At 37.3% G+C, this 17,295-nt stretch overlaps 1 protein-coding gene across 4 annotated transcripts in view; it reads right to left on the minus strand.

Moving 5' to 3' along the window:
- The window catches only part of NAA15 (N-alpha-acetyltransferase 15, NatA auxiliary subunit), a 75,139-nt gene that overhangs the window by 47,110 nt on the left and 10,734 nt on the right, over window positions 1-17,295 (minus strand). For 3 of the 4 annotated variants that reach the window (XR_002174932.3, XM_019927964.3, XM_019927963.3), the window contains exons 2-3: window positions 3,475-3,559; window positions 857-961 (exon numbers count right to left, since the gene is read on the minus strand). Coding sequence is in view for 3 of the 4 variants with exons in the window: in XM_019927964.3 (XP_019783523.1) it covers window positions 857-961; window positions 3,475-3,559 (190 nt within the window). In the remaining variant the exon portion in view is untranslated. Of the gene's footprint in view, window positions 1-856; window positions 962-1,505; window positions 1,711-3,474; window positions 3,560-17,295 lie in introns of those variants that run through there. The other variant, XM_033856672.2, reaches the window with a different exon arrangement.

The following is a 17,295-nucleotide window of genomic DNA, read 5'->3' on the forward strand; positions in this document are numbered from 1 at the left end:
ATTAGTGATAATCGTTGAACAAATTATAACATTTTATGTAATAATCAGAAGTGTTAAGCTTCTACCAAGTATCTTCCTTCACTAGACTATAAGATCTTTGACAGCAAAATCCATATCTTTTCTTAGTCTGTATTATTCCAGACTGACACTTGAAAATTTGCTAAGTGTTTCAGCACTTCATTGTGTTAGCCAACAAAATGGGTAAAGAAATATTTGTCAAAAACTATTTAAAAAACAGTAACCCACAATTTTTTCTCGATCTTCCCTCAGACATTTGTACTTGATCCTATTCTCACACTTCCCTTAATAAAATAAAATAAAATAAAATTCACCTCATACAGTACAGCATTATCAGGGACTATGTTAAGCATTATTAAATCTTTACACCACCACAGTGAAGTGGGTATGAGTATTCTCATTTAACACATAAGGAAACTAAGCCCTAAGATCACAGTTAGAAAGAAGCTGCGCTGAGACTCAAACCAAAGTGAAGCACACTCCAAACCCTGGGCTCTCAATCAGTATACTATACTGCCTTCTAATACTCCTTATTGTATATCCTTCTCTAAATTCATGCTATGATGAAATCTGCAGGGTACCTCTTTTAAAAGGCAAATATCTGCAGGGTAGATATTTTAAAAGGCAAGTCCCATTTATCTGTGACTAGATACAACAGTAGAACACGGTAGGTATATAAACATGTTTCCTGAATGAAGGCAGTTGCTATTACTCAATTGAAGAAAGAACCATCTCCTCTGCAGTTACACAGTAAGAGACATCTAAAACTTCTGACTCCCAAATTGCTGCCTTAGCTCAAGACACCACAATCCAACCCTTAAATATACAAAAAGGATACACACATGACTCTTCAAGTCATTTCTCAAACCTCTACGAACCAATTCATAAGCTTCTTCCTTTTTTCCCAAACAGTTCAATGTTAATCCTTTCATAGCCAGGGTTTCTATTTTAAAAAAAAAGAAAAAGAAGAAAAGGAAGAAAAAAAGAAAAAGAATTTAAAGATAACTAACAACAACAAAAACGGTAACCATAATCTCAAAAACAAATGTTACATTATCCTTAATATTTAAAACTTCAAGGAGATTCCTGGGAAAACGTCCAGGTTTTTACAGAATTAAAATATTTGTTAAATTGACAAATGAAGTAACTACACATTTCTATACTGTAGGCCTCCCTAGATTTTTTTTTTTTTAGATAAAAAGATACAAAAATGCATGAATATCTGGTAATCCATATGCTAACAAGATAAAATGATTTTTCTACTGTTCAGGGGAATTCCATGACCTTATTAAATTACTCCTTTAAAGTACGAAAAACTTTATCTTGAAACAGACTATCTCTGTGAACCCAAGTTACATAAAGGTTAAATTCACTGTTCAACTATTTAAATATACACATAAATTACATTTCTGGTTTTCATAAATTTATTTTAAAACGGTTATTTGGGATTACTATTAAATACACAAATAAAAGAAGATGTCAGACACCTGTCATTCACAATCCACAGATTAAAAAAGAGTTGAGGGCTTCCCTGGTGGCGCAGTGGTTGAGAGTCCGCCTGCTGATGCAGGGGACGTGGGTTCGTGCCCCGGTCCGGGAAGATCCCACATGCCGCGGAGCGGCTGGGCCTGTGAGCCACGGCCACTGGGCATGCGCGTCCGGAGCCTGTGCTCCGCAGCAGGAGAGGCCACAACAGTGAGAGGCCCGCGTACCGCAAAATAAAAATCAAAAAAAAAAAAAAAAAAAAGAGTTGAGGAAAATACTAATTTTCAGAAAGGGAAAAACAATATTTCTAATTTCACAATGTATATTCTATGAAACACAAATGAATATAAAATATTCATTATGATTAATTTGTCTTTTAGGACTACAACTTAAAATTTATAGAAAAATTAGGAATAAAAGATAAGGATTAAACACATTATCCTGAGGAAAAGTCAACATTTATAGTAAAACATAGATAAAGAAATGGAAGCGGGCTTCCCTGGTGGCGCAGTGGTTGAGAGTCCACCTGCCGATGCAGGGGACACGGGTTCGTGCCCCGGTCCGGGAAGATCCTGCATGCTGCGGAGCGGCTGGGCCCGTGAGCCATGGCCGCTGAGCCTGCGCGTCCGGAGCCTGTGCTCCATAATGGGAGAGGCCACAACAGTGAGAGGCCCGCGTACCACAAAAAAAATAAGAAGAAAAAGAAAGAAATGGAAGCAAAAAAAAAGAAGGAAAAAAATGTGTACAAAATCATCATAAATCATGCATAAATTCAAAGAAAAAGGAAGCAAACAAACAAAATATATTTGGCAAGTAGCCAAATTAGCAAGGTACTGTAGAAAGTAACACTTTGTTGTTAAACAGGTAAAAATCTATTCTTGCAAGAAACAACTTCAAGTGTCTTAATTAATGAAAACCCAGGTTGTCAGTAAGTTTAGAACAAATCATAACTTATGTACTGTTAAAAAGTATTTTCAATTAAATTATGACACTTCATATGCAACCTGATTTCAGATATGTTAAAGTATGAAGGGAAATTGCATTTTAGACACAATGAAAGTTGGTACTCTGCTGTACTGAAACTCTATGGTGATTATACGACTAAGAGTTACATTACCATTATGCATACTTTTGGAATGAATATAAAACAACCTAATATCCAACTGGCTAGCAAAACTATTTTTTAACAAGGAAATGGAGAGAGAAAATTTTAGATACTTTATTCCCACTGCTTTCCATCTTTAAACAATTTTATCACTAGAGTGAAAGTACACGAGAGTAAAGATAGCTAACGGAACTATTGCTCTCTCCCTCTTCAATACTAAGAGAACATTATCAAATTAATTAACAAAGAGCCATGTTTCCTAACTACAAATCAGACCTGTGAAAGCTTATTTTTCCTTCGCTTCTTTACAAGTTTATCCTACAAACATCTCACTGTCCAATTTTCTACCCTCACACAGGCAAAAGCTATGTAAACTTTCAAAATCAAGTCTTAACCATGACTGTCTTGAAAAACTAATTAAGATACAATGCTAAATAAGAAGGTGCTGGTTCATGAGCAAAGACCCAAATGGATACTTTCTGAATAAGTTTATTGTAAGAAATAAAATTTATCTAGCTCAACCAAAGTTCTCAAGCAAAATTTTCTTGTAACATTTTAAATAAACCTATTTATTAAGCTTAAATTAGCATATTTGTCTTACTAGGTTCTTTTGCCTTTCCTATGGTGCTAATATTCAAAATAGGAATAAATCAGAACTCAAGTAGATTGTGTTATCAGTTTCTCGACAATAAATTCAAAGTATCAGTATTAAACATCTCACAGGAGTCAAGGATAAGAAGGTCCATTCTCTCTGGAAAACAGTCTAGGCAGCTGGGATTAACAGAACCCAAATAAGTGAAACCAGATAAGTAAGCAAAGCCTTACCTACTTATGCTTACAAGCAAGTGTACAGTATTTACACTTACCTCCATGCTCAGCAAATTTGGGGTTAGAGAGGATTTGTTTACAGAATTTCAATCCATTTCTGTACTGTTTATGTTCATAACATCTCTGTCAAAACAAAAGAGAAAAATTTAAGTTTAGCAAGAAATGCAAACAATTTTAAATTCGGTGCTAAATTTTTGATTCTGTTAAATACAACAAAATGATCACGTTATTTCCATATTCTCCTAAATCCCACTAAAACACAGTTAAAAAAAATAAATACAGGGAGTTCTCTGTTGGCTTAGTGGTTAAGATTTGGCACTTTCACTGCAGTGACCGGGGTTCAATCCCTGCTCAGAGAACGGGATACTGCAAGCCACACCGTGCAGCCAAAATTTAAAAAAAAAAAAGAAAAAGAAAAAGGAAAGTTCAAAAACAGAAAGTAAAATCAAGACAAAGGGACAAAATATACATTAGAAAAAATAAGAAAATCATTAGCTTACTCTAAAAGGTCCAACAAGTGTTAATAATGTGAAAACTGAAAAAAAAGGAAAGGTGTAGAAATTATATTTTAAAATAACATTTTCTTTTTGCTGAAGGAAACAAGTCTCTGAAGCCACAAGGGACAAACAAGTGCATGCAAATTAACAAAGGGGAGAAAAGACCCACACTATGGCACACCATAATGAAAATTCAAAGCCTGGAAATAATGGTCCTTAAAAACTTCCAGAAAGAGGGGCTTCTCTGGTGGCGCAGTGGTTAAGAATCCACCTGCCAATGCAGGGGACAAGGGTTCGAGCCCTGGCCCAGGAAGATCCCACATGCTGCAAAGCAACTAAGCCCATGCGCCACTACTGAGCCTGAGCTCTAGAGCCCACGTGCCACAACTACTGTAGCCTGCGCGCCTAGAGCCCGTGTTCTGCAACGAGAAGCCACCACAAGAAGAAGCCCGTGCAACGCAAAGAAGAGTAGCCCCCGCTCACCGCAACTACAGAAAGCCCATGCGCAGCAACGAAGACCCAACACAGCCAAAAATAAATTAATTAATTAAAAAAAAAAACTTCCAGAGAGAAAAAAACAAGTCACATAAAAAAGATCTGTAATCAGAATAGCACTGAACTTTTACTCCAAAGTAACAATGGAATATTGCTAAAAGCTATAAAACTACACACAGCCTTCAAAATTCAGAATACCTTACCTAGCTAAACTGTCAATCAAGTATATATAAGTAAAATGACAGTTTAAAGCTTCTCAGAAAGTTAAAATTTTATCTCTGCGCTCTTCCTTAGGAAGCTATTAAAAGGAATCAAAACAAACAAAAAAGATAACATGGGACTTAGTAAATAAGTAATCTAATGCAGAAAAAAGAACTAGAGAACAACCACTCCAAAATAAAACAGGATGCCAAAGGCCACCATGGAATAGGTTTCTATCAAAGACAAAAATGGAAATTTTATTTATAAACACCTGACAGAAATACAGGCACATTTGGGGAAAATGAGCAATGGGTCTATAGAAAACCAGGTAACTGAATAAGTAAGATAGGTATTAACTCCAGGAGAAATAAAGGCTTATATAAGAGAGTGTGGTGGTCTTAGTGGTCTTAGCATAATATTTGGCTCAACAATAAAAAAATACATGTATAGTTATAAAAATGTAAATATTTAATACCAGTTTATCAAAATATTGTGATATAAGTATAAAGAGAGAAAGACAAGTGAGCAAATGTGTGAATGATGAAGTTCCAAGTCCTCATTTTCCATAAACAGAAGTCAACAAATGTCTAAAAGTCATGTATCAGGAAATACTGTTATAGGGACTTCCCTGGTGGTCCAGTGGCTAAGACTCCATGCTCCCAATGCAGGGGGCCCGAGTTTGATCCCTGGTCAGGAAACTAGATCCCACATGCCACAACTAAGAATTCGCATGCCGCAACTAAAGATCCCACGTGCCGCAACTAAAGATCCCGCGTGCCGCAACAAAGATCCTGGGTGCCACAACCTAAGACCTGGCACAGCCAAATAAATGAATATTTTTAAAAAGAAGAAAGAAATAATGTTATATTACTAAGCAACAGAAAAGCAAATACCAGAGAAAATGGCTAGAAGGACTGAGGGTGCTTGATTCTGGTGTGGGAAGGTATGGAGGGGATGGGGAGGGGGGCTGAGTTGACGAATTCTTTTTCATCATAAACCTTTTAGTGCTATCTGACTTTTAACTATCACCATGTGCTTTTAGAGCAATAATTATTTTTAAAGCACTGTATTCATTACAGAAAACATCTTAAAGACATGGTACTCTATGACAGATTTCACTGTCATAAGTTTAAACAAATTTTACTCACAATTTTTAAAACAATACATTCAAAATCTGGGAGGGGTAGTTAATGCAAATGATAATGAAATCATAGAAAAATGTGGAGAAACAAAAATGTAGAATTTTACATTCAGCACCATGAAATCAACTGCTTAAGGCTCAATGCTACAGCCAACTACAGAGCTGTCCTATGATCAACTATATACTCACCATCTCTATTTTGTTCACATCTCAAACCTAATACACCATCCAAAACACAACTGATTTTTCCCCCAGAATCTATTCACCAAGTCTTCACCATCTCAAGAGATGCCCTTCCCTCAACTCACCCTCACTCAGATGATGAAGCAAAAAACCTAATTATCCTCTGTGCTTTCCTTCCCTGACACTTCCATTCTCTAGTAGATCCATCAGTCCTACTTTGTGTGCAATAGCTTCCTCTCAGCCCTTCCCACAATCAACAGGCAAAGTGATCTGGGGGATAGGAGGGAGGGGAGAGCAGAAGCAGTAACGAAACCATATGCAGCCAAAGAAACATCCGACTAAGCAACTAAATTTAGTGTTCCTATTTACTTAGCAGAAAGCCTAAAAATAATTTTTCTTATAATAATTAAAATAACAGTAAAAAGCATTAAAGGAAGCTATGACATAAAGACTAGGCTAATTAAAAGTGACACTCCTAACTTGTCACTGTTTTCCAGGAACTACATACATACAAAGAATAGTTTAAGCACACTATTTTTTTTTAATAGATCATTACTGGAGTATAATTGCTTCACAATACTGTGTTAGTTTCTGTTGTACAACAAAGGGAATCAGCCATATGCATACATATATCCCCACATACCCTCCCTTTTGAGCCTCCCTCCCCCCCACCCTCCCTATCCCTCCTCTCCAGGTCATCGCAGAGCGCCGAGCTGATCTCCCTGTCTATGCGGCTGCTTCCCACTAGCTAGCTAGTTTACATTCGGTAGTGTATATTTGTTCACGCTACTCTCACTTCGCCCCAGCTTCCCCCTACCACCCAAAGTCATCAAGTCCATTCTCTATGCCTACCTTCTTTTTTTTAGATTCCATATATATGTGTTAGCATACAGTATTTGTTTTTCTCTTTCTGGCTTACTTCACTCTGTGCGACAGACTCTAGGTCCATTCACCTCACTACAAATAACTCAATTTCATTCTTTTTATGGCTGAGTAATAGTCCATTGTATACACGTGCCACATCTTTATCCATTCATCTGTCAATGGACATTAAGGTTGATTCCACGTCCTGGCTATTGTAAATACTGCTGCAATGAACACTGTGGTACATGTCTATATTTTTTTGAACATCTTTATTGGAGCATAACTGCTTTACAATGGTGTGTTAGTTTCTGCTTTATAACAAAGTGAATCAGCTATACATATACATATGTTCCCGTATCTCTTCCCTCTTGTGTCTCCCTCCCTCCCACCCTCCCTATCCCACCCCTCTAAGTGGTCACAAAGCACCGAGCTGATCTCCCTGTGCTATGCAGCTGCTTCCCATTAGCTATCTATTTTATGTTTGGTAGTGTATATATGTCCATGCCACTCTCTCTTTGTCCCAGCTTACCCTTCCCCCTCCCCGTATCCTCAAGTCCATTCTCTAGTAGATCTGTGTCTTTATTCCCGTCTTGCCCCTAGGTTCTTCATGACATTTTTTTTCTTAGATTCCATATATATGTGTTAGCATACAGTATTTGTTTTTCTCTTTATGACTTACTTCACTCTGTACAACAGACTCTAGGTCCATCCACCTCACTACAAATAACTCAATTTCATTTTGTTTTATGGCCGAGTAATATTCCACTGTATATATGTGCCACATCTTCTTTATCCATTCATCTGATGATGGACACTTAGGTTGCTTCCACCTCCTGGCTATTGTAAATAGAGCTGCAATGAACATTTTGGTACATGTCTCTTTTTGAATTACGGTTTTCTCAGGGTATATGCCCAGTAGTGGGATTGCTGGGTCATATGGTAGTTCTATTTTTAATTTTTTAAGGATCCTCCATACTGTTCTCCATAGTGGTTCTATCAATTTACATTCCCACCAACAATGCAGGAGGGTTCCCTTTTCACCACACCCTTTCCAGCATTTATTGTTTCTAGATTTTTTGATAATGGCCATTCTGACTGGTGTGAGGTGATACCTCATTGTAGTTTTGATTTGCACTTCTCTAATAATTAGTGAGTTTGAGCATCTTTTCATGTGCCTCTTAGCCATCTGTATGCCTTCTTTGGTGAAATGTCTACTTAGGTCTTCTGCCCATTTTTTAATTGAACTGTTGTTTTTTTGATATTGAGCTCCATGAGCTGTTTTTGTATTTTGGAGATTAATCCTTTGCCTGTTGTTTCATTTGCAAATACTTTCTCCCATTCTGAGGGTTGCTTTTCGTCTTGTTTATGGTTTCCCTTGTTGTGCAAAAGCTTTTATTTAATTAGGTCCCATCTGTTTATTTTTGTTTTTATTTCCATTACTCTAGGAGGTGGGTCACAAAAGATCTTGCTGTGGTTTATGTCAAAGAGTGTTTTTCCTGTGTTTTTCCTATGTTTTCCTCTAAGAGTTTTATAGTGTCTGGTCTTACATTTAGCTCTTTAATCCATTTGGAGTTTATTTTTGTGTATGGTGTTAGGTAGTGTTCTAATTTCATTCTTTTACATGTAGCTGTCCAGTTTTCCAAGCACCACTTTTTGAAGAGGCTGTCTTTTCTCCATGGTATGTTCTTGCCTCCTCTGTCATAAATTAGGTGACCATATGTGTGTGGGTTTATCTCTGGGCTTTCTATCCTGTACCACTGATCTATATTTCTGTTTTTGTGCCAGTACCACACTGTCTTGATTACTGTAGCTTTGTAGTATAGTTTGAAGTCGGGGAGCCTGATTCCTCCAGTTCCATTTTTTTCCTCAAGATTGCTTTGGCTATTCGGGATCCTTTGTGTTTCCATACGAATTGCAAAATTTTTTGCTCTAATTCTGTGAAGAATGCCATTGGTAGTTTGATAGGGATTGCACTGAATCTGTAGAGTGCTTTGGTTGGTATAGTCATTTTCATAATATTGATTCTTCCAATCCAAGAACATGGTATATTTCTCCATCTGTTTATGTCACCTTTGACTTCTTTCATCAGTGCTGTATAGTTTTGTAAGTATAAGTCTTTCACCTCCTTAGGTAGGTTTATTCCTAGGTATTTTATTCTTTCTGTTGCTATGGTAAATGGGATTGTTTCCTTAATTTCTCTTTCTGATTTTTCGTTGTTAGTGTATAGGAATGCCAGAGATTTCTGTGCATTAATTTTGTATCCTGCAACCTTACCAAATTCATTGGTTGGTTTTAGGAGTTTTCTGGTGGCATCTTTAGGAATTTCTATGTATAGTATCATGGCATCTGCAAACAGTGATAGTTTTACTTCTTTTTTTCCAATTTGTATTTCTTTTATTTCTTTTTCTTCTCTGATTGCTGTGGCTAGGATTTCCAAAACTATGTTGAATAAGAGTGGTGAGAGTGGACACCCTTGTCTTGTTCCTGATAGTAGTGGAAATGCTTTCAGTTTTTCACCATTGAGTATGATGTTTGCCATGAGTTTGTCATATATGGCCTTCATTATGTTGAGGTAGGTTCCCTCTATGCCCACATTCTGGAGTTTTTATCATAAATGGGTGTTGAATTTTGTCAAAAGCTTTTTCTGCATCTACTGAGATGATCATATGGCTTTTATTCCTTAATTTGTTAATATGATGTAAAGACTAGGCTAATTAAAAGTGACACTCCTAACTTGTCACTGTTTTCCAGGAACTACATACATACAAAGAACAGTTTAAGTATCCTGGTCTTTTTTTTTTAAATAAATTTATTTATTTATTATTTTTGGCTGCACTGGGTCTTTGTTGCTGCATGCAGGCTCTCTCTAGTTGCAGTGAGCAGGGGCTACTCTTTGTTGCGGTGTGCGGGCTTCTCATTGTAGTGGCTTCTCTTGTTGCAGAGCACAGGCACTAGGCACGCAGGCTTCAGTAGTTGTGGCACGCAGGCTTCAGTAGTTGTGGCTCGCGGGCTCTAGAGCACAGGCTCAGTAGTTGTGGGGCACAGGCTTAGTTGCTCTGCGGCATGTGGGATCTTCCCAGACCAGGGCTCGAACACATGTCTCCTGCATTGGCAGGCGGATTCTTAACAACTGCACCACCAGGGAAGCCCCCTAAGTACACTATTCTTAAAACCCTCAATTTGCTTTCTAAAAATTTATTTCTGTAAAAACGTAGTAAGGGAACTTCCACTTTTAGCCATGATGGAGTGAGGCTGAACTTGTCCTTCTAACATAAACAACAAAACTGGATAAAATGTATAAAATAACTGTTGCCAGACACTGGACAACAGGCAGTGCAGGATTGTGAACCATGGGTTGAGGGGACATGATACACTTGGTAATGTCACTGTTTTACAGATTATAGCACAGGGAGAAGGATCCGAAGCAGAGCACAACAGTCCACAGAGTTGAAGAAACAAAGATTGAAGGTCAAGGAGGCTGAGGTACTCTGCAAGGCAGAGTACTGCAAGTGATGGAACTATTCAGAGAAAGACATCCAAAAATCTGCATGGGGTCCTTGCGCATCTGCTGCCAGAGATTACAAACCTAGTTAGTGGCAACATTCCTAGTTAGTGTTGGCGGGCCTAACAGTCTAGGTCCTCTGAGTCCCAGTTAAGAGCTCTTTCCATCACATACAGAAATTTTATTACATTTTATTAACATAAATATTATTAAAGCCAAGAGTTTTCATCTTTTAACAGATTTTCTAACCAACAAATTCAACTTTTATCTCATCTTTTGTTCCTTTGCTTACTCAGTACTATAATTAAATAGGCAATAAAAATGCCAAAAATAAGGTGACAAAAATGAACACACACAGATTAACCAATTTGATAATTCCCCCAAATAACTGAGTTTACCAAATGAAAATGAAAAACCGAACTCCACTTTCTTTTAATGAGATAATAATACTATAGCACTTAGTTTTTTATTTTATCAAACTTCAGAAAAGTAATTAAGTTTCAGTTCCTAATGATTATGCTCCTAATTAATGAAATTTGGCGGCTGCCCATATTGAAATTATACTCAATGCCACTAACCCAATTATCTTCTGTCAAGGTGACCCATAAAAATAATTGAGAATGGCATACCATTCAGTGTGCATTTAAGGAAACAGACCTCGATCTCTTTTTTCCCTAAAAGCACTACTCCTACAACAGGTCACTCATAACAAATGAGAGTAGTATTCTCACAGTTTAATGGAAAAAGTAACAGCAAACATTCAATTTACTTTACCCCAAAAAATTTCCTTGACACTTCTGCTCTTGCCCAAAGATAAACTCTAGTAGCATACAGGGTTTACAAGAAAAATAGGAAGTAGTGTATCATATTCAACAATTTCTTTCCTCCAAACATAAAAGGCCAGATCTATGTATAATTCAGCTTTAACACAGGTTTATGTCTAATCAAAATGGAATCTTATAAAAGCAGTCTTAAAGTATAACAGAAGATATAATCATAAGGAGTCCTGTTTTGAACCATTCAAAAGGCGTAAATGTACAAAATGAAAAAAATAATTTGCTTGTTTTTAAAACTCCCATGTAACGCTATCACTGAAGTTCATTCTACAGAATCATGGGAATAAAGCTACCATGATAAGATTCTTTTTTTTGTTTTGTTTTGTTTTGTTTTTTGTTTTGCGGCTCCGGACGCGCAGGCCCAGCAGCCATGGCTCACGGGCCCAGCCGCTCCGTGGCATGCGGGATCCTCCCGGACCGGACCGGGGCACAAACCCGTGTCCCCTGCATTGGCAGGTGGACTCCCAACCACTGCGCCACCAGGGAAGCCCTCTTTTTTTTTTTAAACCATAAGATACTTAATGCTGCTTTAATCAAACCCGTAGACTTAAAGAAAATTTTTAGAGAATTTACTTTTATTTAGGTTAAGAGAGATGCAAATACTACATACAGTATACTTTGAGCAAAGGTTTCACATCAATTCATTTAAAACAGGCTTTGTAAAACAACATTGTGGGCAGACATGTTAAGTTCTCCATAGTAGAATCATAAAATTAAATAAAAATACATGTCTATAATCCCATCTCTGAAATTCTTGTATTTGGGGAGTTCTTGAAATTTCAGAATTATAAATAAATGGTTCCCTTGGTATGGAATGAATGCCATAGTATTCTGTTTGTCATCTTGCCTGTAACATGAACAAATGTTAATTCAAGATTAAACATAATAGTTTCAAAAATATTAGAATATTGTAGACTGTTAGCTTTCATTAGCAGCTAAATTTTAAAATATTAACAGTGTGCTACAGAAACAGTAAAGCAAAACAGGATGTAACTCAAACAGAATGAACTGTTCAAATCCTGTGTGCTAAATGCTGGCACCATACACTGAGACTCCTGCTTCTAAAATGTCTAGGAATAACTGACACCAGCTCGTGCTCCTGCCAAGCATAAAACTGGTTAAGTAAATATGAAATAATTATTTTCAGCCATTGGACAAGAGCCAACACAGGACTGTGCTCTCAGAAGGGAAACAAGGTAAATCCCAAGAAAATCTTTTTTTTTTTTTTTGCCTACAGGCATTTTCCAGACTGCAGAATAGAGAGGAGGAACACAAGTAGAACATGCCACTCTTACTGACCTAAACAGATATCTGAGACAGAAAATGCATGAAGAGCTGACATTTATGGAGCAGGGTATTAGAAAGAACTGTACAGAGATGAAATTTCAGAAATTTGTACAAGAGTTTTGGTCAAATATTAAACTGATCAGGTACACTGCAGAATTCTACTCAAGTTGGCCAAGAACAACTACCAAGTAGCAGAAGCTGAACAACTATGGATGCTTGTACATGGCTGGGAGATATCTGAGTTCCAAACATCCAGTTAGAGACTTCATTAAACACTCCAGGATTCATCAGAGACCCAGAAATGCCACACCTTGGGAATAAGGATAATCTAGAGCCACTTTTATTAAAGCTTAAAAACAAGAACAAGCTGATGCACAAGCAAATTAACCATCTGCCAAAACAAAACTCTATTACAAAGGACAACAAGATCCAGATACTCAATATCCTAGTGTCTATAATACACATTACAGAAAAACAAAATTAGAAATGTGAAGAAACAGGAAATTGTGACCCATGACCTATGGAAAAAAAGTAATCAACAAAAACAGATTCAGAAATAATGACAGAAGTAGCAGACAGACTTTAAAACAGTAACTATTAAGTAATTTTAAAAGATTGAAAGGAAAACATGAAATAATCAGAAAACAAACAGGAAATCTCAATAGAGAAATGGAAACTATTAAACCCACAGAACCAAGAATCTCAACAAACTCCAAGCAGGATCAACTAAAAAAAAAAAGAAAACAACAAAACAAAACAGCAAACAAAAAAAGAGGCACATCACAATCCAAATGCTAAAAAATAAGGACAAAAGAGAAAATTATAAAAGTAGTCAGAAAAAAGCCTGTATTCTAAAAGGTCTCCAATTATCATATCAGCTTCCACCTTAAGAAAGTAGAAAAATAAGAGCAAATTAAACTCAACATAAGCAGGAGAAACAAAAGAAAAAAGAACAGAAACAATGAAATAGAAAAGAGAAAAATAAAGGAAATCAGTGAAACCAAAATCTGGTTCTTTGAGAAGATCAATAAAACTGATAGGGCTTCCCTGGTGGCGAAGTGGTTGAGAGTCCGCCTGCCAATGCAGGGGACACGGGTTCGTGCCCCGGTCCGGGAGGATCCCACATGCCATGGAGCAGGTGGGCCCATGAGCCATGGCCTGTGCTCCACAACGGGAGAGGCCACAACAGTGAGAGGCCTGCGTACCGCCAAAAAAAAAAAATTTATTAACTTACTAGGAGCCTGGCTAGCACTTAGTAGTGCCAGTGTACTGGAACTACTTTTAGTAGTCCTACTTCTGTAGAGCAGACAGGTATGGAGAAAGGGCACCTACAGTCTTTAGACTCAGAGCTATAGCTATTTAACGTTTTAATTAGCTAATATTAAATAAAATTTAAAATTCTTCAGTAAAGCTCCTCAGTCACACTACCCACATCTCAGGTGTTCAATAGCCACATGTGACTAATGGCTAACATATGGAAATTCAGATGCAGAACGTTTCCATCATCACAAGAAATTCTATTGGACAACGCTGCTCTAGAGTCTACAGTTCAAATCTTAGAAAACACTTAGACAGGTTTGCATCACTGGCTTAATTAAACTTATTAGAGCCTCAACTGTGTCACCTGCAAAATGTGGACATTAACAACCTTGCAGGGTTAAGGTGAGAATTAAATACAAATGTATATAAAGAACCTGAGCAAGCACTCAATAAAATGTTTAAACAAAGCACCACGGTAACAGTTACAGCTTAAAATATTTAGACCCAACACAGTTTGACTGATTATAGAGAAATCTGAAAGCAGAAACTGAATTAAAATATACAATCAAGAGGAACAAGGTGTCTATTCTGAGATGGTGTAAATGTTCTACATCTTAAAAGGGGCATAGGCTGTACTGCTTTATGAATTGTCAAAATTAAAAGAACAGTATGCTCAAGACAACTAATAGAACAGTACACTCAAAACGTGTGCATTTCACTGTAGGTAATTATACTTTAAATTTTTAAATGTTTTTTGAGAAGAAAACATAGGAATGCTGAAAAACTACCTTTATCCTCCCTTTCCTTTAATTCTTTTAGTTGGAGCTTCCATTTGCAGACAATATGCTAGCCTTTTATATCATACAATTTCTGTCAAACTATTACAACCATGAAAACAAATCTTAAGAATGATTTTCCCCCTCCTAGTTTTATACTATTTAAAAAAATAAGTTTGTCTTAATTCTATAGTAAACATCATCTGGTGCAAGGGGTCACACAGCTCTTGTTGGTACCAGTTCGCTCTACTGAAATGTTTTTAGCTATATTGAGCCAAACTCTATCACCCTCTAATTTCTGTTTACTGATTCTAGCTCTTAAGACTTCAGTTTTCTCTTATTCAAGCTAAGCATCTTTGTAATTTTAGCTGTTCCTTATATGAAAGTTTTAAGTCCTTTGACCTTTTGTGCCACCCTCAGAAGTCGATACAGTATTGTTCCCATACTTGTATATTTTATAAAACTAGTAAAATTTCAAAAAACTTAGACAATTTAAATGGGGTTGGGGACTTCCCTGGTGGCGCAGTGGTTAAGAAGCCACCTGCCAATGCAGGGGACACGAGTTCAATCCCTGGTCCGGGAAGATCCCACATGCCGCGGAGCAACTAAGCCTGTGCGCCACAACTACTGAGCCTGCACTCTAGAGCCCGTGGGCCACAACTACTGAGCCCGCACGCCTAGAGCCCGTGCTCCACAACAAGAGAAGCCACTGCAATGAGAAGCCCTCGCACCGCAACAAAGAGTAGCTCCCGCTTGCTGCAACTAGAGAAAGGCAGTGCACAGCAACAAAGACCCAACGCAGCCAAAATATAAATAAGTAAATTTATTTTAAAAATGGGGTTGCTTAATTTTTATTTTTCAAAATAAACAATCTTTTTAAAATCTGTCAGTATTTCACAAAACAAAAGGCACTTCAAAAATTTAAAGTAACAAGTACATAGTCTCAGAACAAAAGACAAGAAAGGTCTGTGGGACTTTTACACCAGTATTTTTGAGGTGTGCCAGCATTACGGAGTCGTTGGTCTTTATCTCTCCTAGTTTTGGGTCCAGAAGCTAAAATTACAGATGAGGTCTTACTAGCCACAGAACTGAATGTGACAATCACCATCTGCTTTCTGGATACTAAAATCCTGTTAATGCATTATAAAACGTGCCAGACTTCTCTTACCTTTCTTTTTTTTTCCCCCCAGCATTAAATTATGTCACTTGAGAAAAGAAAAGTGAAGGAAAATTTAGGATTCCTGCTTAATATGAGTAGAACTCTGCTATGAACTCTGATTGCTTAGGGATAGGACAAAATTCAATAAAACTCAAGGTATATACATATGATTGAGAGTCAGCTATTTAATAGAACCTCATAATTATTTCAATGATAAATAATCCCAAAGAGTTTAAAGAAAACAATGGAGTGGTCATGGGGACACAGCAACAAAAGTATAAGCAATTACCCAATTATATAAAACCTGAACTGCAAATTATCTTAAAGCAAGCACTATTATTTTCAAGCATAACACATAAAACCAGAAATGAATTATTTACAGGATAATGGCTGCCCCCTAATTTCTAAACATTACACATATCCTCAGAAAAACAGGTTGGGGCTTCCCTGGTGGTGCAGTGGTTAAGGACCCACCTGCCAATGCAAGGGACACAGGTTCTAGCCCTGGTCCGGGAAGATCCCACTTGCCGCAGAGCAACTAAGCCCGTGTGCCACAACTACTGAGCCCGCGCGCCTAGAGCCCATGCTCTGCAACGAGAAGCCACTGCAATGAGAAGCCCGCGCACCTCAACGAAGAGTAGCCCCCGCTCTCCTCAGCTAGAGAAAGCCCGCGTGCAGCAAGAAAGATCTAACTCAACCTGAATAAATAAATAAATAAGTTAATTTTAAAAAAGAAAACAAAAAACCATACAGGCCAAGAAAGGAAGCAAATAAAATCACCCAGAGCATTACAAAGAGATAAGACAACTAAAAACTCTAATTTACATGTAATCGCATAAACACTGAAGACCAGAAGTCCCATGTTCCAATGGAACTGTCCAAAAGAAGAATACAGCAGCGTCCTCGTGGTGAGTGAATGGGTAATATTCAGGATTCATCCAAGTTCACCCAAGCCAGAGGTCAAAAGGAAGTACTGAGAAACATGATGGATGAGAGCAATGGCTACTGGGGAGTCAAAATGTAGCGGCTCAGAAAGTCTTTAAGACCAAAGGTGGCAGTTTTAGTAAGGCATAGCTTTGGAGAAGGAGACACCTTAGAAGGAGAAAGTATCACTTGAAGGTTTGATGGAGAGGGCAGCACTGAAGATCAAGGCCTTATTGAACCAATACAGAGCAATGTGGGACAGGGGACTTATTTTAAAAACTGCATTTGACTGTAGCAACAAAGAGGGTACTCTTGAACTAAGAGACTGAAGAAACCACCCAGCCTCACCCCAAAATAAAATTGTCTATATTGCTGGTGCAGTAAAACCCATCACAAATAACCTGAACAGAAAAAAGAACCCAGCGTTCATGCCAAGTTACTTACATAGTATTTTTAAAAGTGAAAGATTTGGGCAGATGAAAACACACCAAAAACCAAAGCGATAACACAGAGGAAAGATTCAACACTCCATCACAAATTAGAAATAAATAACAAATGAAGACATAAAAGAACACCTCAAATCAAATATTTAAAATTTTAAAGAGCAAACAAGTTTTAAAATAGGAACAAACTAAAGAAACAGAAAAGAAACAAAATCATCACAGAAATGAAGACTAAATTACAAGATGTATGATCTAAAAAGATAGAAAATAAGATTTCTCAAGCAAATGAAT

The sequence above is a fragment of the Tursiops truncatus genome, chromosome 5, assembly GCF_011762595.2.
Source record: "Tursiops truncatus isolate mTurTru1 chromosome 5, mTurTru1.mat.Y, whole genome shotgun sequence".
NCBI classification, from domain to species: domain Eukaryota; kingdom Metazoa; phylum Chordata; class Mammalia; order Artiodactyla; family Delphinidae; genus Tursiops; species Tursiops truncatus.